This window comes from Thalia democratica, chromosome 3 (genome assembly GCF_965202585.1).
Source record: "Thalia democratica chromosome 3, ktThaDemo2.hap1.1, whole genome shotgun sequence".
Lineage (NCBI taxonomy): Eukaryota > Metazoa > Chordata > Thaliacea > Salpida > Salpidae > Thalia > Thalia democratica.
This window is the reverse complement of record NC_139167.1, coordinates 72,652,136-72,678,304: the sequence shown is the minus strand read 5'-3', so window position 1 is coordinate 72,678,304 and position 26,169 is coordinate 72,652,136. Positions and strand designations below refer to the sequence as shown.

The 26,169-nt window shown below is 22.7% G+C and overlaps 1 protein-coding gene across 1 annotated transcript in view; it reads right to left on the bottom strand.

Annotated features, from left to right (window-relative positions):
• The window catches only part of LOC145832524 (uncharacterized), a 63,198-nt gene that overhangs the window by 10,358 nt on the left and 26,671 nt on the right, over positions 1–26,169 (bottom strand). Inside the window, exons 10-16 of the mRNA XM_082939838.1 lie at positions 25,795–25,971; positions 25,342–25,580; positions 24,812–24,985; positions 24,025–24,186; positions 23,553–23,722; positions 23,126–23,224; positions 22,910–23,019 (exon numbers count right to left, since the gene is read on the bottom strand). Of these exons, the coding sequence (XP_082795964.1) occupies positions 22,910–23,019; positions 23,126–23,224; positions 23,553–23,722; positions 24,025–24,186; positions 24,812–24,985; positions 25,342–25,580; positions 25,795–25,971 (1,131 nt within the window). The remainder of the gene's footprint in view (positions 1–22,909; positions 23,020–23,125; positions 23,225–23,552; positions 23,723–24,024; positions 24,187–24,811; positions 24,986–25,341; positions 25,581–25,794; positions 25,972–26,169) is intronic.

The window sequence follows — 26,169 nt, the reverse complement described above, 5'->3', positions numbered from 1 at the left end:
TTTATAAAACAGCTGCAAAATATAGTTTTTCTAAGCTAAATTATCCTTAAATTAACATGTCAAACGTTTATAATAGCTATTGTTTTAATATTTAGTAAAACGGTTTCTATTTTATAAACATGCTGTTTCTACTTTTGTATCTCAATGGTAATGACACCACCTATTTACTAAAAACTATAAACCATGTACCTTACAGCTATACTTTTCTTTAGTTACAGTGAATTTTAAACTAAGTGTTATGTGCTAGTATTTTTACAAGTATACATCTAATAAAATGTTCGTGTTTATATACTTGGCTCTCACGGTTGTAAAATAAAACTTAAAACTATTTTTTTTAATAGATTTACCAGTTTTATAATAACTTGCTTTGATATATTTCAATCACTACTATTTTCTTTTTGTTTTTAAATATTTTGTTCGATTTGTAAATAATATAATTTGATAAAGAATTTTTTTTTAGTTTTGAGTGTTAAAACTTTAAATGTTAAAGACTAAATTTCTTTAAGGTTTAACGTTTAGATTAATTGTTCATTAACTTATAAGTTAGCCATAAGCTATTTTTGTATAATGCTTGTTTAGTTTTACAAAAAAAAGTAAAATAACTAAAATTTTACATTTAAAAAAATAATGTACATCATAAAGTTTGAACGAGCACAAAATATAAAATAATCTAGATTAATTATAGATAATTTAAAGATATAACTAACTTAATAATTTACATTAATTAGTTAACATAACTATATACAACTTAAAAACTTCTCTACGTAAATATTTTTTTTATAAGATATTTTTCAAACAAAAACATTTTAAATTGACAATTAATTTTTACAGTTTTAATTTTTTGCAATTATTATTTTATTCTATGAACTAATTTTCAATTTTTTCTTAGTTTTCTCAAGAAAGCGAAAATTCATTAAAACTTGAATTTTAAAATTGTGAAATTTGATAGTTTCTGTCCCAATTTCTAAATGACAATTGACAAGATAATAGCCTAACTTCAAAAAAAAAAATTTCAAAAATTACTTTTTTTGTTTTTAAAAATTTATAATTTAATATAATTGAATTTCTTCAATACTAAATTAAGTTTTTGTTTTTGTTAGATTTGGTATCACAGTTAACAAAAACAAAGTAATTTTAATGACTAGGTTTTTTTTATTTATAAATTCATAATGACTTAACAAATAATAAAACTACAATTAAATTATAGAATGCTGTAAAATCTTCATTAAAATGCTTAAACTTTTTAGCAAATTTTTTTGTTGTCATTAGAAATAAAAATATGCTAATACAAAAAACTTTCAAATTTAATTGTTTTTGCTTTGAATAGTACAAGAAAAAACATAGTTCAGATAAATTTTTTTCTATTTTTTTTTATATATATCTGTGAGAAGTTTAAAATAATAATTTTGTTTTATACCAAGACAGTTTACCATGCACTATTTAAGTAAATACTGTAATTAATTCAATTTAGAAGAAATTTGTAACGAATTATAATTACATATTACGTTTAAATATCAATGCAAAAAGTTTTTATAAGATTTATTATCTTGGGAAAAATAGTTTTTTTAATTGTTTGTGGAAATAAAATATAAATAACATACTTTTTTAAACTTTTTTTAAGCACACATAAAATTTAATTTTTGAATTAAAGTTAATTAGATTTAACTTGTTTCCATAACTGTGTTTTTCATTCATTAACAAATTATACCGAAACGTCCTTTAAATTGAAAGTTAACAAACTAATTTTATAAATAAATTTTAGAAAAAGAAGCTTTGTTGCAACCAACTCGAATTTTGTCCAATAAAAACATATTTACATATTCTCTCAAAATCACGTGTTGTGTTCTCTCAATATACCGGCACCAATGTGTTCAAAATTGCATAAAAGCTTTCGTATGTTGTGATAGTTACCACAACAAAAATATGATTTTGTTGGTCATATTTATGCTCTCATTATTATATTTTAAACTTTACTATTATATTTGTCTTAATTTTAATTCTCCAAGCTTTACTTTTAAGCCTTACTTTACATTTTATTGATTCTTCGGAAGCTGAAAAGTAAAGTATTATGTTTTAAATTCTCTTAGTTTGTTCAAACATATTGGTTTAAATATCTTTATAAAGAATTTTAAAACTATAAATATGTAAATATTTCAAAAGTTCTATTTTATTATTTTTTTCTTCAAAAATTTAACTTTCTTTATATAATAACTTTTAACCTTAAAAATGTTTAGTTAGGCTGTATTTCAGAACTAAAAGCTAATTAAAAACAAAGTTTTATGATTTTTTATTTCATGTTAGAGTTTAATGAATTTTCATCATTGGATAAGATTAAACATTAGTTGTAAAAAAAATATTTTAAAATTTTTACAATATTAAGAAGTTTAAAAGTATTACAGATATAGCCGTTATTACATTTGATGATTTATTAAAAGTTTATATTTATCTTCTATTTACGATCAAGTGTTAAAATTTCTTAAAAGGAAAGTGTGGTTAAGACCTTAAATGAAAACTGTTCCGATTATTATTTTTTCATTTTTAAAGTTAATTTTTTTATTAAGTGTGTGCTTAAAGTTAGTTTAAGATAGTTTTAAACCATCAGTTTATTTCATCTCAAAATTGGCACATTCAATAATAAAAATGTTCTTGTAATACTTTAACCAATTCATACCAAAAATAAATTGTTGAAATAACATATTTACTGAAAATATTTACGTTGATGGTCTAATACAAACATATTATCAATATTCATTAGAAGTTTTGTTACAAAACAACACAAACTTTTGTATTTACTTACATAATATATGATAAAAAGATTGGTCATAAAACAGCACGTTAATATTAAGCTTTTTACTGATACAGATCAACAAACTTATTTTATAAACTTTTTTTGTTTTTATTAACAACAAGACTGTCAATGTTTTATCTCCTTTTTTTCTAATGAAATGGCTTATGATTGTTTGAAAGAATGACCATACATTTTGAGTAGTGATGTGAGAACTTTACCTTGTAGAAAAAATGAGTTTGAATTTATTTTTTGTATACACTATTATATGCTTTGTAATAAAACTTTCAAATGTGTGCTACTAATTTTAAAAACTGTAATTCTCGTGTGTAATTTTTGAGTATTTCAAGGACTTCGAATTATAAAATATAAAAAACATTTAGATCTTTTTTCCTTTCAAGTTCAGCTATTACCTTGTCAGTTGTCACTACAAAATTGCGACAAAAGCTGTTATTTTTAAAAGCTGAAAAAAAAAATATAATGATCATTTAAGAACTCACTTTCAATTACGTACAAATTGAAACTTATAAAAAATGACTGACTTTGAAATTATTAAAAAACACCTAATCTAACGACAAGAAAAAAAAATCATAAATAATTTTAAGTTCAATTTTATAACCGTGGGAAAACAAGTAGAAATATACGAACATTTTTATTAGTTATATACTTGTATAACTACTAGAAAAAAACAATTTTTCGACAAATTAGATATAGCTGTACAAACATACAAAAATAAATGAACTCTGTTTTTGTATAATGAAAATCTTAGGACTGTTAAAGTTTTGAATTAAAACTCAGCTCATGTTCAATAAACAAAGTGTATTAATTTAAAACATGAAATATTGTTGTACTGTTACAGGTAAGTTAAAAAATAAATTTTGTATGTTAAAATTTTTTTTGTTAGCAGTAAAAAGCCCTAATTTTAAGTAATGTTTTGAAAATGTTTAAGTTTAATTTTATGATTTTTAACGTTTTCAAAAGGTGTAAATGGAAACTAAAATAAATAAATCGTAAAGTAAAACGTACTATATACAAAAGTTTCGTTTAACAAAGAGTTTAAAAAGTCTAAATACAAGATTAATAGTTATAACTATTAACGTAAGAATTTTTTTTTTGTTTTATTTTTAAACGTATAAAATACTATTTTCGTGATGTTAAAAAACTTTGTTAAACTTACATTGTATCTATCTTCACAAACTGCTTATCTTAATTATATCAACTTACTTATCTGTTGTGTTGTTTTTGTTTAAATAGGCTACAAGTTGTTACTTAAAAGTAATCATATGACAATTTTTTTTGTGTGAAAATTACACTAAAAAAAGCTGTAAAAATGGTAAAATGTTCATTTTTACAATGTTAGCATCATAAATTTATATTATACCACAATACTTGTTTAAAATCAAACTGTGTGAAAAAAAATGTTGTCATGTCAAAATATTGCTGACATGAATTTAAAAAGCCGAAACCAGTTTAGTTTTAAAACTAATACTTAGAATAACATGTTTTTTAAAAACTAACTGTGTTAGTTTTTTCATTTTGTAATAATAATCGATAAATGTGTTTGAATAAGTTCAATTACAGTTTTTTACTTTGAAAATATATTCTATTTTCGTTAATTAAAAAAATTGTTTAAATTTATCTATAACTGTTTTAATTACTCTAACTAATTTAAGTATAACTTTACGTTTTGAAAAATATTAAAAAATCATTTGTTAACAAGTTTATATATTATAAGATTAAGTTTGTGTTCAGTCTGTGTTTTAAACAAAGACATTGAAAATACAAAATAAATTGAAACTTTATATAAATAAATTTTAGAATAGAAGAGTGAAATTAGAAAAAAAAAACAAATTTACCTGCAAAAAAATTAATAAACATAACATTTTAAGCAGTAAGTGTAAACAAATAAAATAAGTCAGAAAAAAGTCCATTTTTGGCGACATTTACGAACATAAAAAAAATTCTGTTTTTTAAACTAAAAACAACCATGTTTTGTTTCTAAAAGCTCGTTTTTATAAAAACTGAATGGATTAAAAATTTTAACATTAATAGTTGCTAAGTTTTTATTGTTACTGAAATGTTTTCAAAACTAAAAAATAGAATTTAAAATCATTAAAACAAAAATATTTGTACAACTAAAATCTATAAGAATGTTTAGAACGTCAATGCTGTTTAGCTTAATAATAGTATTTTCAGATAATTAAACTTGAATTTAAACTTTTTTGACTTTAGTTAGTAGTAATACTGAAAATACAAAATAGTTTTTATGTAAAATTATTTGATGTTTGCTGTCAACTAAATAAGCACTAATTTAGTAGTTAAAATGACATGCTATGATAAAACGATTTTTGATAAAGACTTAAATCGAACTTTAAGTTTGCTTGTTGTTCTTTGGATTCTTTATTAAAACAAAAAACCTACATATCGTCGTTTTACAGGTTTGAAAAAATAATAGACAGATTATAACTTTGTGTGTTTTTTAAAAAGCAAATTAAAATTGAGATAACATAAAAAATGTTTTTGCAAAAAGTAAAACTAGTATTTATGATGACAGGTTTTATTTTGTGGCAATTAAATAGTTAGCGATTTAAAACAGAAAATTATTTTCTACCTTAAATTACTGATTGCTACAAATACGCTTCTTGTATTCAATGGTCTGCAAATATTTGCTAAGATTTTATTGTTTGTTCGCAGCAACAAATTTTATTGAAGTTTTATTTCCTTTATATATTCAATTTTAATTTAAAGAGCTTTTATCCTAAAATTTTTATTTTCATACAACAAGTTAAGTAAACCGTTGTTTGAAATAAATTTTAAAGTTAAAGGATATTTTTTTTCTCCAACAACACTCTTACTGCTGTTTAAGTGTACGAACAAATGATAACAAGACTATATGTTTATGACAAATAAAAAAACAGCTGTTTTTGCACGACAAGTCAATTTCAAACTTCTTATATAGATCTACTTACAAATAACGATTCTGAGTTGTTTTAAATTGAACATAAGTTTTTCCTTTGTCAAAATGTCAATTGTAACATATATATTGCTAAATTTCAAAATGTTGCAAGTATGAAGTTCAACTACGTGCTAAATTTATTTTCGATCTGAAAATATAGCAAAACTATTTCGTGACAATTTTGAAAACAAGTTTCTTATTAAAACATGAGCGTGCCATATAGAGTTTAAAAAAAGTATATTCAAATATTATAGTTTTTAATTAATTTGATATTGCAGATTTAAAAAAAAAATATGTTTTAAGTAGAATTTAAAAAAGAAATTCAGCTTAAAATTAATTTAGTTTACATTTGATTTCGATCATTTAACCAATTGTAAAAGCTTTTAAGTAAGAAACTTTGAATTTATAAAAAATAGTGACAAAAAATATACTTTTTTTTTAAATGAAACATAATTTTATGCTATGAGCTGATAAATATAGTTTATTATAATGTTAAGAATCTAAACAATGTCTTACTTATATCAGTAACACATAATAACTTGCAGTAAGTAGAGGCTACTTGTTAGTATATTTTTCCTCTAATTGTAAATAATTAAAGGTTTAAAAATTAATCAAATTTTTTCTCACTTAATTACTTACTATTAGTTATTGAATTATGTTGTGAAAATTAATAAAAATAATAAGGTCCATTAAGTATCCATTTAACTTCTATACAAAATACAAACTTAGCTGTTATTTTTCTTTGACTCGAACATCTGTAGAATTGATGAAAAGAATATTTTCGTTTTTATCTACATAGCAGAAAATAAATTTCTACAAACTAAGCACAAATATACGTCATAAAAATTATTGTTATACAATTTTGCGTTCTATCTTAAACAAACAAACTTGTAAGTGAAAATTTTATGACTCTCCCAAAATTCGAAAGTTAATAAACAAAAGTGTAAAAACTTAAAACAAATATTTTTTTGTTTAATCAATAATGTGTAACTAAATATTTATTTTAAAGTTAAGTTTTTGTTTGTTCCTGAAAAAAAACAGACAAGAACAAAAACATAATTTTTTCTTAATTAAAGAATTTTTTATGGTACTATGTCATCGTTTTTAAAGACCAAGACTTTAATAAAAAGTTTGACAACAGGACGTCTGACATCGAATATATCAAATATAATGAGTAAAATTTAACTTATACATTTTTTTCTGTTTCTGTTTTCTTTTTAATATATAATCATATAAAAAAAATTATTTTCTTCTTACCTAATTTTCTACACTCTACATAAATAAAACTTCAAAACTACATTTTGATGTTTACTATTAACTTGAAAAGACTTAAAAAAAATCTGGCATTTTTATTGTCTTCTTTATTTTTTAGTTTAGTAGTTTACCAATAAATGTCTAATAATACTTAGTTTGTTTTTAACACTAGTAAATATCTAACTAGTATTGATTCTACAGTACTTTTTTATGATTATCCACTTGACAGCCAACTTATCTAAAATTATATTGTTTATATGTTAATCAGTTTTTATAGAAAAGATGTAACTTTATTTTAAAACTACATTAATTTCATATTTAGTATTTATTTACTGTAGTTGAACAAAACAATAGTAATAGGTGATTTATAAGTAACTACTTTTCTACCAATGTATTAATTTTAATAATAAAATTTTAAATTAAAGGTCTTAAAGTTTTAAACTGTATTTTAAATCAGTTGTTTTTTCTTTGCTTCTCTTATCAAAAGTCTGAGAAAAACAGATAAAAAAGCGATTAGTAAAAAGACTTAAGTGACAGCAATGTTTATTTAAGTTTACTTTTATCTCTTGATAGGTAATATTCGTACAAAAAATACAAACTTAAGTAAAACAGAATTGTGTTAACCTTTCAAGTTTGTTTATTTTGTATGCTAGAAAAAAAAAACTCTTTAAAACTATAGTTTGAAATATACGCCTTTAAATGCTTTTACCTTTCGATAAAACAAATTTCCATGGATAATTTGCCTTCTAATTTATTTAGCAAGGAAAAAAAATGCTGTTTTTAAGCACTATTAATGTTCTTAATTCAATGTGCTTTACATATAATTAAATATATTTTGTTTTTGTGTTGCTTCATTATTTGACCTCAATAAAAAAACAAATAAGTTTCAAATTAACCATGTATTTTGTTGTGACTATAAACAAATTATTGCCTAGTTTGAATAATGAACAACAATAAATTATGGTTGACATTTTAATACAGGTTAATTGCAAAAACTTAATGTCATTTTTTCTACTCGTTTGACTATAATTCTAACATTTATATTGTTGACTTTCGTTTAAAATAAGGCATAAGATAAAAAAAAGTTCAAGATGGCTTGTGAAGACAGGTTTAATTAAAATTGATAATTATGAATTTAACATTTGTTGGAGTTTAAAGTAAGTTCAAAAACTAACAAAGTTTGTTAAGAAGTCAGTTACATATTTACAAAATAATTTTTTTCATTTAATGTCATATAAGGAATAATTAGTATAGAATATTTGTATAAAACTTTTTTTTTTTGGTTTCCTACCCTCAAAATTTTGATTTTGTTTATTTAAAAACAAAAAATATTTTGAAATTGGTATACATAACTTAAGAAATAGTAAGTGACCAAAGTTAATTAGATAAATCTGTTTTGTTTTTGTTGTAAATAACCTAAATTTAAACTGAAAGTATAAAAAATTGAATTTTGTTATCTTTTTAAGACTTATTATAATGAAACAACCATAAGCTTTTTTTTGGTATGTTAGTGGTTTAACTTGAGAAAAACGATCTGTTTTACGATAGAAATATCTTAAATCAAATAAAATTTACTACAAGTACAAATAACTTTATAGTATTTATTGACAAAAGTTTAATGATCCATTTGTTAACAAAACATGTTTTTACAAAAGAAATCATCTAAATACCTTTCTAAAGAATAGATAGCTTTCTAAAATCAATCTAAAACAATTTAAAATTAATTCTAGTAAAACACTAAACATTTTTACTTCTGTTTAGATTATTATTAGATCTAAAACTACAAATTTTAAATATTATTTAGAGCTATATATTGTCCAGTTTTTAAACTACGGCAAATATGTTATACTTCACGTATTAAGTACTTACTTAATGAACCTTAAAAAGCACTTTTATTTTTAAACAAGTGCTTATTTATAAACGTTTTTGTTTGGAAAAAACGAAAAAAAGCATGGTAAATTACTTTCCAAATGCTACAAACTTTAGAATTAACAAAAACTTGTAAGCCACTTTATAAAAAAACAATCACACCGTTTTTAGTTTTAAAGTTCTCGCAAAAATAGTAAAATTTCAAATGTACCTTAAGTTTGAATAAAGCTTTAAAAAGGTTCGCAATTTTTTTATTACTGGTAATTATATTTTCGAAAGCGTTTTGTAAGAATTATACAGAAGTTTTATTGTTGTTAAGTAAATTTAAAATATTTTTCTAAGGTCATAATAAACGTAAACAGCTTTTTATTATGCCGTCAGTACAAAAAACTCTCGTATATAAGTATTAAAAATTTTTTTAGTTCTTAGATTACACGTTTATATCGGTAACAGTTATAAGTTTTAAATGATAAAATGTTGTGTTTTGCTATATAAAACGGGGACGGGTTTTATTTACTTTATCTGTGTAAGTCCAAATAAGTTATTCTTAATCTATCTTAATTTTGTTGTGTTATTTATTTGTTAAACCTTTGAAATTAAAATTATTTATAGTTGTATGCAATTTAAACAAAAATACATTAATAGTGTTGTTGAAATAACTGAAAACTAGAATAAAACTACATTGAAGAGTTTCTACTGCAAGTTTAGTAACTTTAATTATAGGTATAAAAAGTGTGATAACAATTTTTCTCAAGTATGTCTATCAGATTTCTATTAAGTTTTTTAAAAGCTGTTTATATTTTTATTTTATGACGTCGGTGTGACTTTTTGTTGTTATTTAGAATGTAATTGTTTTTGTTGAAAACGATTAAGCTTTAAATAAACTAACAAAAATTATGCTTTAAATGTTTTATTTGTTTTATAAAACAAACTTTTGTTATTAAACGACCCTTTTAAGGTTTTTGTTAAAGAATACATAAAAGTAGTATTTTTTTTTGCGTAGCTTAAGTAGATTGTTTTAAGGGTTTAGATTTTTAGTAATGGGTGTATGTAGATCAGTAAAAAACAAAATTACATCAAAAATGCGTTTTCACATGTTTTTACTACTAATGTTTAGAACCTTGCAGTAGGCAAGTAGAAACAAAAATCGAATTATAATTTTATAATTATCAAAACTGATAGTCGTGATGAATTAACCCCATAAACGTTGTAGTCACCGATGTGTTTGCAAACAATTTTTGAAAGATAAGTCATTACAAACAAATAGTTTATCACATTTTCATACGCAAAGTCATATTCAATCTTTAAGCAAACAAGCTATGCTCAACTTATTTTGCTGAAAAAAAAAACCTTTGAATATCTGCTTTTGAAATATTGTTCAAGTATAAACTGACTGTTTAATAATAAAGTAGCTTACCTTGAAGTAAAATAATTGTTTTTGTAATTAATACAGTAAAGTAAACGATGCTGTAAAAACTACTTTTTTTAATTACTAATGCTCATGTTGTAAATAAAACTTGAAATAAGTAGTAAGGTTCCTAAAATATTTTGACTGTTATTGTTTGATTATCGTGAATAAATTATAAAAAATGAATTATAAGCTCATAATTATATTTATATTTAAAAAACGACTATAAATAAAACTTGTAAGTAGCTTTTGTGTGTTGATTTTTAAAAGACGTAATATTTTAATAACATTCTATTGTGGTGCAAAGTAGGTATCCATTTTACTTTTGCTGTATTTTAAAGCATCAAAAACTAGTTTATATACTGTAATTAATTTAATTTGGAATATAAAAAAATTTATAACAACATTTTGCTTTTTTTGTGACACAATAAGTAAAAGTTTAATAAATAACGTATGATATTGAAAAAAAAAACTATTCAACAAATATAAATACATGCTATTGTAAAAAATATAGTAACTTATATGAAAGCACATGTTTTCTTAACAACAAGAAAATGAAATTTTTTTGTCAAGTAAAAATGTGACAATTACAGTAACACTGAACTTTTAATTGAGTTATTCTTTTATTTTAGTTTAAAAGTACATACTAACCTAAAAAAGTTTGTAAGAGTTTTGTTTTTGTATGCTGACAATCGTAATAAATAATTCTTTTAAAAGTTTAAATCTTATCGAAACTTAAAACTAAAACGTAGGTTTTCTACAACATGTTATTTAGCTGAAGATAGTGATGCAGTATTTTGTGAAATTTTTGTAAGCTAAAAGTTTTTTCTTATTATGCTAGTGATTTTTACTAAAATAGTTATTTATTCACGACAACGGTTTTATTTTAAATTTTCCAATAAGAATTAGTTATTAAATCTAACAATAGCTATATCAAGCAAGTTCAAAGTTTACCAACCTTATATTGTTTACATTAACAGAAATAAAAAAAATACGTGTCTTTTAAAATACTTAACGTGTTAATGAAAGTAAAGTTACATATTAAAAGTTTTTGTTCTTATTTTGGTTTTTAGTAATTATTGATTACTAAAAAAGGTAGTTTTGTAAAGTTTGAAAGCTAGTATATTTTTTTCTTTACTTTTAAGTACCCTTTGAAACCGTATATTTATATCTAAAAATTATTTTTATGCAACAATAAATACTCTATTTAAACTTAATTTAAAACGATGTCTGTTTTTACATTAATAAACCACAAAAAATTGTAATATCTAATCAATCAAAGACATTTTAACAAAAATGTGCAGTTTATATATTAATTTTAGTTACACGACAGTTCAATCATTTAAATATTCATGACGTCATATCACACCCTTGTCTGACCCATGAATGTAACAAAACGTTTTTTATCGACCGTCTAATTATTTGTCACGGCAATATATACTATTGGGACAAGGTTGACTGATGAACAATAGAAAATGATTGTAGGTGTTATGTTACAGAATAATTACAAAATATTTTTTTTCCCACTTGTTGTTTAAGTCATGATACTGAATGTTATAAATTGAATAAAAAAATTTAAGTAGTTTTAATTTAGTTGACCAATTAAGAAGAATAAAACTTTCAAAATAGATTTTTTAATCAACTCTATTATATAAACTTTACAATTTAATACAACATTGCTTATAAAACTTTTTTTGGTTTTACTTTTTACAACTTTCAAATTCTAAGGAGGACTATGACGATTTTATTTTCTTAATTTATCTGATCTGCGAACGATATTTATTAATCATTTTGAAAAAAAAAGTATTTAAACTTTGCTAAGAATGGTAGAAGTTCTGGCAGTTTAAACTTTATAAACAAAATGTCACAACAATATGAATAAATTGTGTTCACTTCACGTCACATTTCTAGTTTAGTTAAATAAAATTGTTACTAAATTATTTTGATTTGTCTTTTTGTTTATGGTTTTGAGGATCAGCGTTTTGTTTAGAAAGCTAGTCTTTCCTTTTTTTTTGTGGTTTAAAAATTTTAAGTACATTTTTTTAATTAAATTTATTTTGTAATATGGAGGTGTTGAAAATTTAGTACATTTACAACAAAAAGTGAATAGTTTTTCGAATATATTTAAAATAAATATGAGTGTAGTATGTAAGACCTTCTTTAGTGTGATTAATACTTATTTATACGGAAGATTACTTATTTGAATTTTGAATAAACACTTTTTTTTTGTGATTTTAAAATCTCAACTTTTAAATTATCTTTTTTACCTAAAATTTTTTATTCTACGAAATTCGCAACAAATAATTTTAAACAGTTATGTTTTAGTTCGAACCTATATTAAAATTCAAATATAAATTAAGGCTTTTTTTTTTGCTTTTTGTTTTTAGTTTTGTTGTCAAGTATAATACTTTACTTATTTAGTTGTATTAAAAACTGGTAGAAAAAACAGTTAGATTATTTTCAATAAAAAGTTTGATTTTGACTGTTGTATTAAGTGGTACTAAGTACATCTTGTGCAACCCTTATAAATTTCTCATACCCTTGTAAATTTAGTTGTTATGAACTGAGTATGTAAAAACGAAATAAAAACTTTTACGATCACCAAAAATTATGTTTGAAGTTCTAGTAATAAAATGCTTATTAACTACCATAGTCAACTTTGTTTATATCGTCAAACACTTATTATAAAGGATTACTAAGTTTTATGACAACAGAGCTGTTTGGTTACTATTTGATACATTTTTAAAAATAATTCAGCTAAAAACGAATAAATAACTTATAAACTTTCATGAAGTGTCTTTTATCTGTTAATTATAGTAAATTAAGTGAAGTTTACTAATGATATTGCTATTTCAAACAAGACAGTTATGAAAACATCGTGACCTCGCTATACTCAAATTTGTTTTATTTATAAATTAACTAAAAATTATTTAGCTAATATTAAAACAGTTTAGTTACATATTTATTTGAATGTACAGTAGAATATTTGATTTTAAACTTGTCAATATGTTAATAACTAGCATATACTGAAATTAAATTTCAAAAATACCTTTTATCTAACTTAACTGAGAATAATAAACATATAATCCAATAACCAACATCCTTTTTTCGGTTGAACATAAACTTAATGTTTTTAAAATATACTTTTTTTAGAGCATAAAACGTCAGTGTATTAACTTTTTAAGGAAGTTGAATAATGTATTTCTATCAGCAACAAATATTATTGGTCAACAGATTAAGTATCGTTATATGCTAATTACTGTTTAGCCTTGACTATATTGTCTGACTGTATCCTTTCTTTCGTCTTGAATGTTTAATTTTTCGGTTTACTTCAACGTAACTATTATAATTTTTATTTAAACTAATAGAAAGTTAGTTTTAAATGTTCTTAGATTATTTAAATGTATAACTAATTACTTAAAGGAGAGTTTTATTGGCACACATACATTTTCTATGAAGATGTTACGTTTTGGAAAATGCAAAGTTTTATTGCGTAATAATTATCTACAACTTTTTGAAAACATTTAAAAGCAAGATTATTTTCGCTCTAGCTTCAAAATAAACTTATGGTCAAGGTGTTCACTAAATATTTTTGTGATAAATAACACTTTTTACTGGCATTTTTGTTCTACGAATTTCTGTTTAAATAAAATTATTATGAAAAACAGTTAATTCAAAACAATTTACAACATATACTGTTTGCATATCCTAAATAAAAAATGTTTTTTATTAACATATTAACAAAGCTTAACTCATCAGAATTTTATTAATGTGTTAAGTTCTTCATTTTAAGATTTACATTAAACATAAAATTAATTAAATATTGTACTAGAAGATTCTAAGGACATAATGTTTATAGTAATGCATGTAACAAAAACATGAGTAATTTTTACAAACTAAACAACGAGACAACTTTTAAAGAAGTTAAAGAGTTTCACAATTTGTATTTAATATGGCTAGCAGTTTAAAAGTTATTTTTTTTGTCAATCAATACAGTTTTATGTTTATTAAAAGTATTACATTAATATTCATATACCTCATAGAAACAAATTAACATTTAGAAGTTCAAAATTATGTATGTTTTTATAATAATCTCTTTTTTTACTTTGTTGACCGGCTTAAAGTGTATAAACTTTAAGGCTTTTTATAGTTTTTTAGAGTTCGATAGAATAATAAATGTTGGAAAAGTACATTAAGTTTGAATGATGTTTAAAAGTTATATCAAACGCTACTTAAGTGTATAAATTTAAAACGATGCTCTTACTAACTTTACTGAAATGCGAAAAAAGCTTTTACTTAGTTTATTTTTTTATAAAGTAGTTTAAACTGTTTGAATTAGACTAGTTATTCGTTTTACACTTTTATATTATAGTTTACCGTTAATTTTAGTTTTATATAGGTTTCGTTATGTTATCTAAAGCAAAACATATTACCAAATTCTATCATATCGTAAAAAAAAATAATTAAATGTATCAATCGCACGCTCTATTTCTTATAGTTGTAAAATTAAGGAATTTTTATAAACAATAACGTTCATCAGCATTTTAAGCCGGATATTTTTCAAAAAATAAATTTATCCAGTGATTTGTTTAAGTGCATAAACAAAAAAGCATAGCAGTCTTCAAATAGTGCCAGTGTAATTATAAAACTAAAATCATTTATTATTAATTTTGCAGTTTCAAATATAATTTTAAAACCAATAAAATAAAATTATACAGATGCTTGACATAGCAAGAAAGTAAAAAAAATACGCGTTTTCTTGTTATCACGTGTTATGTTCTCTCATAATCACATTGTTTTATTTTCCTGTTATACCGGCAATAAATGTTCAAAATCTTGCATACCAGTTTTCCAATGTTGTGAATGTTACTACAACAAATTTATATCTTAATTCTATTTATTCGCACATTGTATTTGGTTTACTTGAAATTTTATTGACTTGTTATACAGCTGGAAAAAAAGGTATCTACTTTTTATTGTGCTTAACAAAAACCTAAGATATATACTTTGTTGTTGTATTACGCTTGACATTTGTCCTATCAAAATACAAACTAGAGTCAATCTCTTTATTAATAAGCTTAAACATTGAATTTAAGTATTTAGATAATTAATCAAAATAAAAAATAACTTAAAACCATAGGTATACGCATAATGTCAGTTTATAATTAGTTTATTATAACACATAATTTGTAAAAAATATGATAACATTTATTTATGTTACTTTTACCAATTTCCATCAAAACCAGTCCCTTTAAGTAACAAATTAACGTACATATCTCACGTTGATGATTTAATATAATCACATTTGATCAAAATTCGATACAAATGTGTTGCAAAATACTAAAATTTAAAGTGCTTACTTACTTACATAATAAAAAGTACGTTTAAAAATGTGACAAGTTAATTTTTAATTTCTCACCAATGAATATGCAGTTCAACTTCCTTAACAAGTTAATACGCTCACGGTTTATGCTCTAAGAATAATATATTATAAAAACATTAAGTTTATCTTAAACAAAAAAAAAAGGTTGTTGTGATTGAATTATCTGTTTATTTTAGATAATTTAATGTAAATCACTAAGTTATTAGCAGTCAATTTTTAGTACATACCAATTGTAAATATATTGACAATTTATAATTATTGATATATTGTATTTCAACCAAGTATGCAATTAAAATGCTTTATTGTATATATTAAGCTAAGTATGCTTAGTTTTATTCATAAATATGACAACTTTTAAATAAAAGTTTCTTCAAAATAATTTTATAACGTTTCTTGTTTGAAACAACTATATCGTTAGTAGCTTTTATAAACACATATTTAATTTACAATTTAACATGTAATTTTTTTTTTATTAAAAAATACTGAAGTACACTAGTTACACTTTAAATTCAAGAGGCTAAAATCTTAAAAAAAGTACGACTATCAAAACCAAATAGCTAATATTGGCAGAAAACTAAATAAAATGCAAAAACTATATTTGTACTTAATAACTGAGTGACGTCATAAATAAATTTTGTTGAGGTCATCTACAAGTGCTATACTATTATAACTTCAAGTCGTTCAAGTTGTAGTCTAAAAATTTTTCAGACAACTAGTTCAAGGTAATTAAACTTTCAAGGGTCTGGGAAAAAAAAAGTTACTTAAGATGTACTCAGTGTCCATTTGTTGTAAAAATAAAACAAAACGTAATGTTTAAAATATGATTCTACTACTTTTCTTAGATGTACTAACAAATGCGCTTGCTTATAAATAAAGTAACATACTAAACTACACAACTATGAAAGATCAGAGTATTAAAGTTAGTTAAGAAAACCACAAACAAACAGACCAATCAACGTATGTTTGAAGCAGTTTTATCAAAAGCAAACAATAATAAAATTAGAACTCAACTTGCTAAAATAATATTGATATTTAATGTAAAAATTTTAATTGTCGTTATCAATTTTAAGCGGTTTTTAAAATGTATTATAAACAAAATTATCATTAAAGTATTTGTTACATTGTTAGTTCATGGTCAGAAATTGCAATAATCTGTTCTGTTTAATAATGTTTAAATTGGTATTGCTTAAATTTATTAACAAAAGGTAAAAACGTTTTTATAAACAGTATATTTATTTTTAGAAAGCATAATTTAAAGCTAAAGCTTGTCATATAAATGAAGGTCAAATATAAGTCATTTAGATCTATCCTAGTAACCTTGTTTCTCTTATAAATGCACTTTAGGAATAAAAATTGGAGTTTAAAATACATTTTGATGTATTTCAATCCAAAAAACAAAAAATAAAATTTTAATTCTAGTGTAAGTACAATTGCCACATTTTTACTTTTATTTACAAAGGTTTTATGTTCCATTTGTTATAAAAATATGTATTTTCACGTGAGTTACAATATTGATTTTACAATAACATACACTAGAGTCAATTATAGTTTTTATTTCATGACTTGTTAATTAAATACTTGATTGAAGTGTTATTTTAATTGTTGTGTAAAAAAATTGCAATATTTAGTTTTTTTTTTTGAAAAAGTATGTAACATTTATCTATCTCTTTGATTACTAATAGTTTTTCATTTCTTTTAAACACGTTTAGAAAATAAAAAATCTCCTTGCAGCGGAAATGAAAATAAAATTAAAACCTAACTATAATATAAAAGTTTTAAGTCGTTCAAAAATTAACAAAAAAAGTTTTATTTAAACCTCTTTTATTGTATTAGTATAAATTTAGATACAAGTTTAAGTTACTTTTATCAACGTATTCATAATATTCAAACTATAATTGTTCTTAAAAAATAATGTCAAAGAGTGTTAATGTTCGGATTTTTATTTACGTTTTTATAACTAAAACTTATTAAAACTAACCGTTTTTTTGTTATCAACTCCTGAAGCAGGTAGTAATATATAAACCTTTTATTCTAGTTGGTAGTAATGTGCTTAAATATTAGACAGTTAGTTTACATACGAGTAATACTTTAAGTTTTACTCGTACTTATAGTAAAACTATAAGTTTATTTTTTTAGTTTAATAAGTTGTGCATAGTTTAAGTTGTTTGCATAGAGATTTAATGCGACTTAACGTATAAAAATGTGATAAATTAGTTGTTTGTAATATATAAATTTTTAATACCATTTGCAAACATATCGGTAACTTTAAAAGTTATTTAATTAGTTTATCAGGCATAATAATTTTGATAAATTTAAAATTAAAATAACTAGTTTTGCTTTTAGTCGCCTACTTTACGGGTTTGAAGAACAGTAGTCAAAATATTTTTAACTTTTTAAAACATTCATGTTTTGAGTACCCAGTTAGTCTAAAACATAAATCTAAACCTTTAACGCAATATATTAAATCAACACACATAATGATTAAAACAACTTTGTGAGTTGTATAAGTAAAATCACAAAAAAAATGTAATAATATAATTTTGTTAATCAAAAAGGTGAAACTTTTTAAAGCCTTATTTGTGTCAATTTATTTGTAAATTTATGGTTTTTTTTTCGCATAAAAATTATAATTTATATAAATTTATGGTTACATCAAACTATTAATACTCTGAAAAAATGTTTTATAAGTATCTAATAGACTTTAATTCTAATCTGATAAAAATTTTTGTGAAAGATTGTTATAAAATGTTTCTCAATTACAAATTATACGTTTAATTGTTTCATAAAACATAACTAAAATTATGTTACTAACTTCTTTTGCACTTAAAAAGTTATAAAATAGTCTAATTTAAGTCTTAAGTTGGTATCTATTGTTTTAAATTGCATAAAACTATAAATAATTTAAATTTTAAAGGTTCAGCAAATAAAAAAAACATAACAAAGTTCAAATGGGTTACAATAATTTACTTAAACTTACATAGATATAAAAATATAGCCAAACCTATGTTTATATAGTGAAAATCAACATTATAATACTTATACTTTATAACTGTTTTCGGTTTGAAAGTTTAAACTAAAAGCTAAAATAAATAAAAATAGTTGTTTTTTAGATATTTTTAGTGCAGGAAATTTTATTTGTGCTTACTCAATACTCAGTTTATAAATTTGTTTGCGTTTAATACAGCCTTAGACACAACTTGTTCAAAAACAAACACTAATTAAAACCAATAATACTTTTGTAAAAATATTAAAAAAGGCTTTTAAAAATTACATCTACCGTCATAATAAAACAAACTTGTAAACGTTTTGAATGCGTCATTTAAACTTTAGGTATATTCGAATGTTTACTGTTGTTAAAAAACCTAAAAACAAAAAAACAAAAAAAAAAAAAACGTTGCAAGTCCTCGTAGAGCTGCTTATAAATTTAAAAAAAAATGTTTTTCTTTTGTAAAATATATTTTGTTAACAAATGTAGCATAAAACTTTTTTGAAAAACTTTTATAAAGTGATTAGTACTTGTAAATATTTTTATTTGATTCAAAATAATTTTCTTCGTAATATTTATTGTATTTCTTGAATTACACCACTAACAAACCAATCAAAGCTTAGTGTTATTTTGATAAAACTAAAAAAGCTCAATTTTTAATGCTTTCTGTTTAAAATCAGGTTATTTGCAACAAAAAACTAAACAAAAGTTTTTTTTTCACTAAGATTTGTAGATTTTTTATACCTTACTCAAAATGCTTTTTATTTAAAATAAACCAAAACAAAACTTGAAGTGTAGGTAAAACAAAAAAATATAATTTAATAAAAAAGATTGATACTTATTATTCGTTTTAATTCATTCGAAACATTTTTATTTCGGAAATATTTAATTGACTTGTTAACAAACTTTGTTAGGTTTTAAACTCCTACAGAGGTTAAAATTATAAAAAAAGCTTAAGGAACAAATAAAAATACTAACTTTATTCAAATCTCTTCTAACAAGCTGTATTGAGTTTTTTATATTCTTATGGCTTATTTCGATAGGAAATCAACAATATTAATTTTAAAACAATAGTGAAACGAGTAGAAAAAAAACGAAATTTATTTTTTGAACTTAACCTGTAATAAAATACCCACCATAATTTTATTGCTATTTATCATTAAACTTTTGAAAAATATACTTAAAGTGACAACAAACTACATGGTCAACTTAAAAGTTGTTTGTTACATTTATTATGATAACTTGGTACTGTCATAGTAAAAACATTTACATTTATTTGTAATTAAAATAAAATGAATTAAAATATTAAATTAATAATGCTTAAAAATTGCATTTATTTCTTGCAAAATAAAATAGTTAAAAAGGAAAATTACCCATTGAAATTTGTTTGATGAAAAGGTAAAAGCATTTAAAGGCGTTTTTATGTCAACTTGTTTGTAGGCTTCTCGTTATTGACAAAAGAAAAAATACATTTCTAATACTCATTCGTCACTTCAAAGTAATAATACTTTGATATGTTTTGTTTAAATGTGTTTCAAATACTTAAATAAAATTTTACAAAAACATTTGTTGAAGTTTGTAAACGTCATTCAACTTGGACGTATTTTACAAACATTTATTGTTGTTGCAAACCTTTTAAAGCATAAAACGTTAAGATTAGTTGGTTAGGTTCAGTTTTCGCTGTGTACTTTTCGAAAGCTTGTAGAAACTTTTTTGAAAGTTAATTCTATCGACTTAAGACTTACATATGTTTTTTCCCGTTCAGGATTTAGCTTAAAACTTATGAAATAAACATTAAGTCGAATATAAGTTATTCTGTCTTTAAAAAAAAACTATTCTTAATCGTTTATTTATTATATTAAAAATAATCTTTAACAAACCGTTTAAAATTTATGTAAATCTAAAACTTTCTTTTTGAATCAATTGGTACAAAATTTATATACAGTTAATCAGCTTTTTAGTATAAAACCTGTAAAAAATAGTTAAAGTTCTTTTATAACATTGAATTGTTGCTTGTAATAATGAGGCAATAGGTCTTAAAAATCGTGTCTAGTAACCATTGTTAACACAGTGTACTAATTGTTATTACAAAACACTATTGTGATATTCCTTTTTTGAAACATGTTTTGTTGAAATGAAACACAATAAAACGGTAAAAAAAAACAATTGAACATTGAATTGATACAAGGTTTTTGATCTGTTTAATATGCTTTTTCTTGATAAATGGGTACAAATGATGGTTTTTGTTTGTTTAAAGAAGAAAAAATAATAAAACTATACACAGAACAGTTTACTCGAGTATACAAAAAACTTTAAAGTTTTACAACAAAATTAACTATAATTATATAAAATCAAGAGTTAACAACAAAATATCAATAGTATTGAAGGCCATTAAAGTTTTAAGTTTAAAAAAGGCATATATTCAAGGAAAAATAACAGTTGTGATTCTAATTTTACTTATAATGTAACAATTGCAGTCTTATTGTATTAATAACTATCCATCCTTGACAACAATACTATTGCCATGACAACAAATTACATGGTTAATTTAAAACCCTAGTATTACCTTTTGTAAGGTCAATTTAGGTGTGAAATTGTAACAAGACGTCTTAAATATTCAAATAATTGATATTTGTGTATCAATTTACAAATTTATAAATAGAAGATATATTTAATTACAGCGTTAACTGATAGCACAATATTTTAGTTTTGTTTTGAGGTTTGTATTTTTTTATCTAAACATTGTCTTTAAACTTCAGTAATAAAGGAAAATATCAAAAAATTTTCACTGTTTAACAATAGTAAAAAAAGTAAAATAATTGAAAAAAAGCAATAATATTTAACTATTTAAATCTGTTCTATAGAGTACCAAAACAATAATGTACATTGTAATGTAATAAATAATGTATAAAAATATTTTTAAATTTTTCTATAAAGTTTTTACAAGATCTTAAACCGTTTAAAAAGTGTTATATCTTTTTTTTTGATAAAAGTAAGTAAAGCAAAGAATGATATATTACAAACTGCCTTTTTAATGAAAAACTATATTATTTGTTTCTGGTGTACAATATAAACAAACTTGAAAGGTTAACACAATTCTGTTTGACTTGATTTTGTATTTTGTGTACGAATTACACTATCTAGAGATGAAAGTTAACGCAAATAAACATTGCTGTCACTCAACTCTTTTTACTTACCGCTTTTTTAACTGATTTTCTCAGACAGTTATTTAGAAAAGCAAATAAGAAATAACTGATTTTAGTTAAGTTTTAGACTTTGAGCCCTTTGACTTTAAATTAATTTAAAAAAATTAAAAAATTAATAGAAAAGTATTTAATTATAAATTAACTATTACTACTACTTTTTTTAACTATATTCAATAGATATTAGTTATAAACATTTACGTAAGTTTAAATCGAGTTTGTGCCTTTTCTATAAAAAAAAAATATATATAAACAATGTAACTTAAGATAAGTTGGCTTTCAAGAGTATAAACATAAAAATACTGTAAAATAAATACTAGGCAGCTTTTTATTAGTGTTATAAATAAGAAAAAGTTTAGTGGTTAACTACTAAACTAAAAATTTTGAAGACTATAAAAAAAAAACTAGCAGTTATATTTAAAATATTCAAAATAATAATAAACAATTTAATCTGATTTTGAAATTTTATTAACGTAAAGTTAAAAGTTGAGGTTAAAGGAAGATAAAAACATTTAATATGATTGAACATTAAAAGGAAAACAGAAAAAAAAAAGTTTTTGAATTAGTTTTTTAAATTTAAAAATCGTATGATTATATTAAGTGACTTTAAATATTAAATCTTAAATTAAATAAAGAATAAAATGCATAATCTGTAAAAATTGTTCAAAGATAAAAAACTAATCAGCTTATAGTTTATTTCTTAATTTAAACTTTGTTCACATTAAAAAAACAAGTTTTAGGTTTATGTATACATTACAATAATTTTTTATTACCTTATCCTGACCTGAAATATTTTTTTAATTATCTTCTAGACAAAACAAAATTTGTAAACTTTTAACCAAAAAACAAAAAGTTAAAAATTTATATTTTATTATAACTTATCAAATTATAAACATATTTTAAACTTAAAAAAACCATACTTACGTTTATAATACTACAAAGAAAAGCAAAAGTCAATTCAAAAAACTCAATTTTCTAGAATTAAGTTTTATATAAAACGGTTGGGGAAAAATTTAAATCAGAAAGTGATGATTTGAAACAATGTAGAATGCTGATTTTCAGAACTTGCAGATACAAGATAGTGTTGATTGTTTTTTGTAGTAAATAATTCAAAATCGCTGCACGGATGTGTTGGAATTTTGTGTTCTGAAACAAACCCTTCTACTCCTTTCCATCTAAAATTGAATGATTAAAAAAAATTAGAACATTTAATTTTGACCTATTTATAAACTAGATTGAATTTATTTTTAATTACAATTTTTAAAATGTTTATTTTTTAACCTGTATATGTTACTGCTAAGTTTTTTGTTTTCATCTCCTGAGTTCGATGCTATCAAGTATGACTCTTTTCCAATATTGAAAAACTCAAAATCTAGAGCTCTGTTCAAAAGTTACAAAATTTTATGTATTTGATTTATCATGGTTGATATATTTTTAGGAAACATTTTATTTCCAGATCTAATTAAAATTGTTTGTAAAAGGTGACTAGGTTAATGAGTTACAACAATTCGTTGTAACTGTCTAGCCAATTAGTAAAAATGAAAAAAGAACAGCTGTGTTGTTTAAAAGATACTTAATTAATGTCAATAAAAGACATTACGTTTTCCAAATAAGGATGTCTAATAATTTTTTTTAATAAGTATGTCAAATAAAATCTCAAATATGAAGTTAGACTACTTATGTAAAAAATATAATCCTTTGAACTTACCCTGTAGTTGGAATTTCCTGAATTTTTTCAAAAAGTTTCTTTCTTTTTCTGTATTTATAAACCGTAGACGTTACTTTGTTACTTTTCCTCTCATGATCGTAATAGTTTGCAATTGCAATAAAATTAACTCCTTCAATTTTGAAATATTCGATGTCAGTAGCACCTGTTGTCTATATATAAATGCAATTGTTAACAATTAGCTGTGGCGACAACAATCAATTTAAATTTTTATTTGGAGTTATAAGTAAAAATTTTTTTTGTATAAATTAAAAAATTAAACTAAATGAAAAACATCGTTAATTTTTAGTAAATGACGTTTCACGATAAAGCTGTTAATTTAATTTTTGAACTATGCATAAAATAATTGAACTTAATTTTTTATTCTTATAATTAATCTGAAACTTTTGTTTCTTCAAATTGATGTAACAAATTAATATACAAATGTTTGAACAAACATAAAGTTCAAGCTAACAGGAATATATTGATGCTCAACAAACAATGATGAATCCCATCTGTAAACAACACTATCAACTTTGGTGGTTACCCCATTGAAAGAATTAGCGATTGCGATAAAGTACTCGTCCGATGAAAGTTTGAAAAATTCAATGTCGTAAGCTCCTATTGTTTCTATTGGCTGTTGGTATATTATTGCTTAAAAAAACTTTAAAGTCCTAAAATTCAAAAGACTCTAACTGAGCTGTATAAAACTGATACCTACTTCTTTTCAATTAAAGCATTAATTTTTTTCAACAATTTTTTTTATGTTTATATAAAAAATAAAAATAAAGATAAAAAAGAAAAGGTTTAAAATTTCTACATGATATTTGATAAAAGCTCTTTCATCTGGTTCCCATCTATAAATCCAACTAATTGTATGATGATCATTTTCTGAAAAATGTTAATAAACTATTTGATAACATGTTAATTTTCAAAATAAGCTTATAAACGTGTTTTATGGTCATATTTAAACTTTTTAAGATGTGGATAACTTCTAAAACTTTAAACTGACATTAAATTTGATATACATTAATTAGGTGTATAAGTGTTTTGAGTAAACTTAAATTATCTGATATTAAATAATCTTAATGATAAATTATACAATAGGTCTGACATACTAAAAAGATAAATAACCTTCTAAGTTTAATTTTACCTGAATAAAGTTTATAAGTTGAGCTCGTTCAGTCAATAAGGAAACATGTTAAGTTTTAAAAATTCAATATAGTAACGTTTTACATACACTAACTTTTTTGATAATTTACAACAGCTAAAAAAGTTCTTCCGTCAATTTTAAAACTTTTTAAACATTTAGCTGAAAATGTAGTAATCAGCTGATGAAGGACAAACTTTTTATTTTCTTCTTTCCACTTGTATATTTTGCTTTGAGTTTCAGCATTAAATTTGTTTAATCCTTGAACTGCTACTGCTAGAAATTGCTGTAAAAGTTACTTTCAATATATTCTTATGGTGATAATTGATTAAGGTTTTTTTATTTTGTTACTAAAAAAATAATTTTGAAAGTAAGTAAGATACAAAGTCTTGAAGCTATTTTTTAAATTTTAATTTTTAAACTACTTTGTTTTTTAGCTTAGAAATATTGATTTTTTAGCTAAAAATTAATTGTTTACAGATTCGAACAAAACAATTTAAAGACAAAATAAGGATCAATAATTATCTATACATATTTTTAAACCCTCTAACGAAACTAATAAATTCATTAAAATAATATTAATATTTAAAAATTAAATAAGTACAATCTACGTTTTAAACATGTTTTTTCCTTAAAACTAACCTCTGTACCAATAGTGAAAAACTCCCATTTTCTAGCATTATCAGTGGTTATATTCTGATAAACTACAAATTCATTACCAGTCCACTTAAAAATAGTTGATACCATATCATTATTTCTTCCCTGGTTTGCAACAGCTATAAACTGTCCGTGACCATGAATTTCAAATACTTCTATATCGTGAGATTTACTACGAGTTATCAGATCTGAATATTCTGATATGTAGTCCAACTTTTGGTTTGCTAGAACAATATATCCAATTAATAGTAAGAATTTAAAAAAGATAATAGTCTACATAAAAATTATAAGCTTGCGACTAAATTTATAACTAACACATAACGAACTTAATTACTAATCACAAACTTAAGGTGTTTAGCTTTCTCAAATTGCTTCTATTCATTTTTATCATAAGAAACTCAATTACAGTTACGCTGAAATTAAAAAAAAAATTTTTACTTGATGCAATTCTCTTCCACTGTTGCTGATGACAAATTTCAACATTTCCTTCGTTTTCCTTGTAAATAAGTTGTCCTATATTGTCATTTTCACAAGTTAGTGGTTCATCGTTTTGTATTTTCACTGACATTTCTTTGTTAAAAACGTAATTTACATATATATTTTGCATGCTTTCAGCTGAAAAAAAAGTGTTATAACGCTTACTTTGATTACAATTTTGTTAGAAAAAAAAAAAACAGACTGACTTGAAATGTTTAACATGTTTTGTAAAAGGTATGGTAAGCTGTAATAAAACAATTTAGTATTTGAAAAGAATGAATAAAAGAATAAGGTCACATTAATGTACCAAAACTTTGCAGATTGATTAAGTAATAA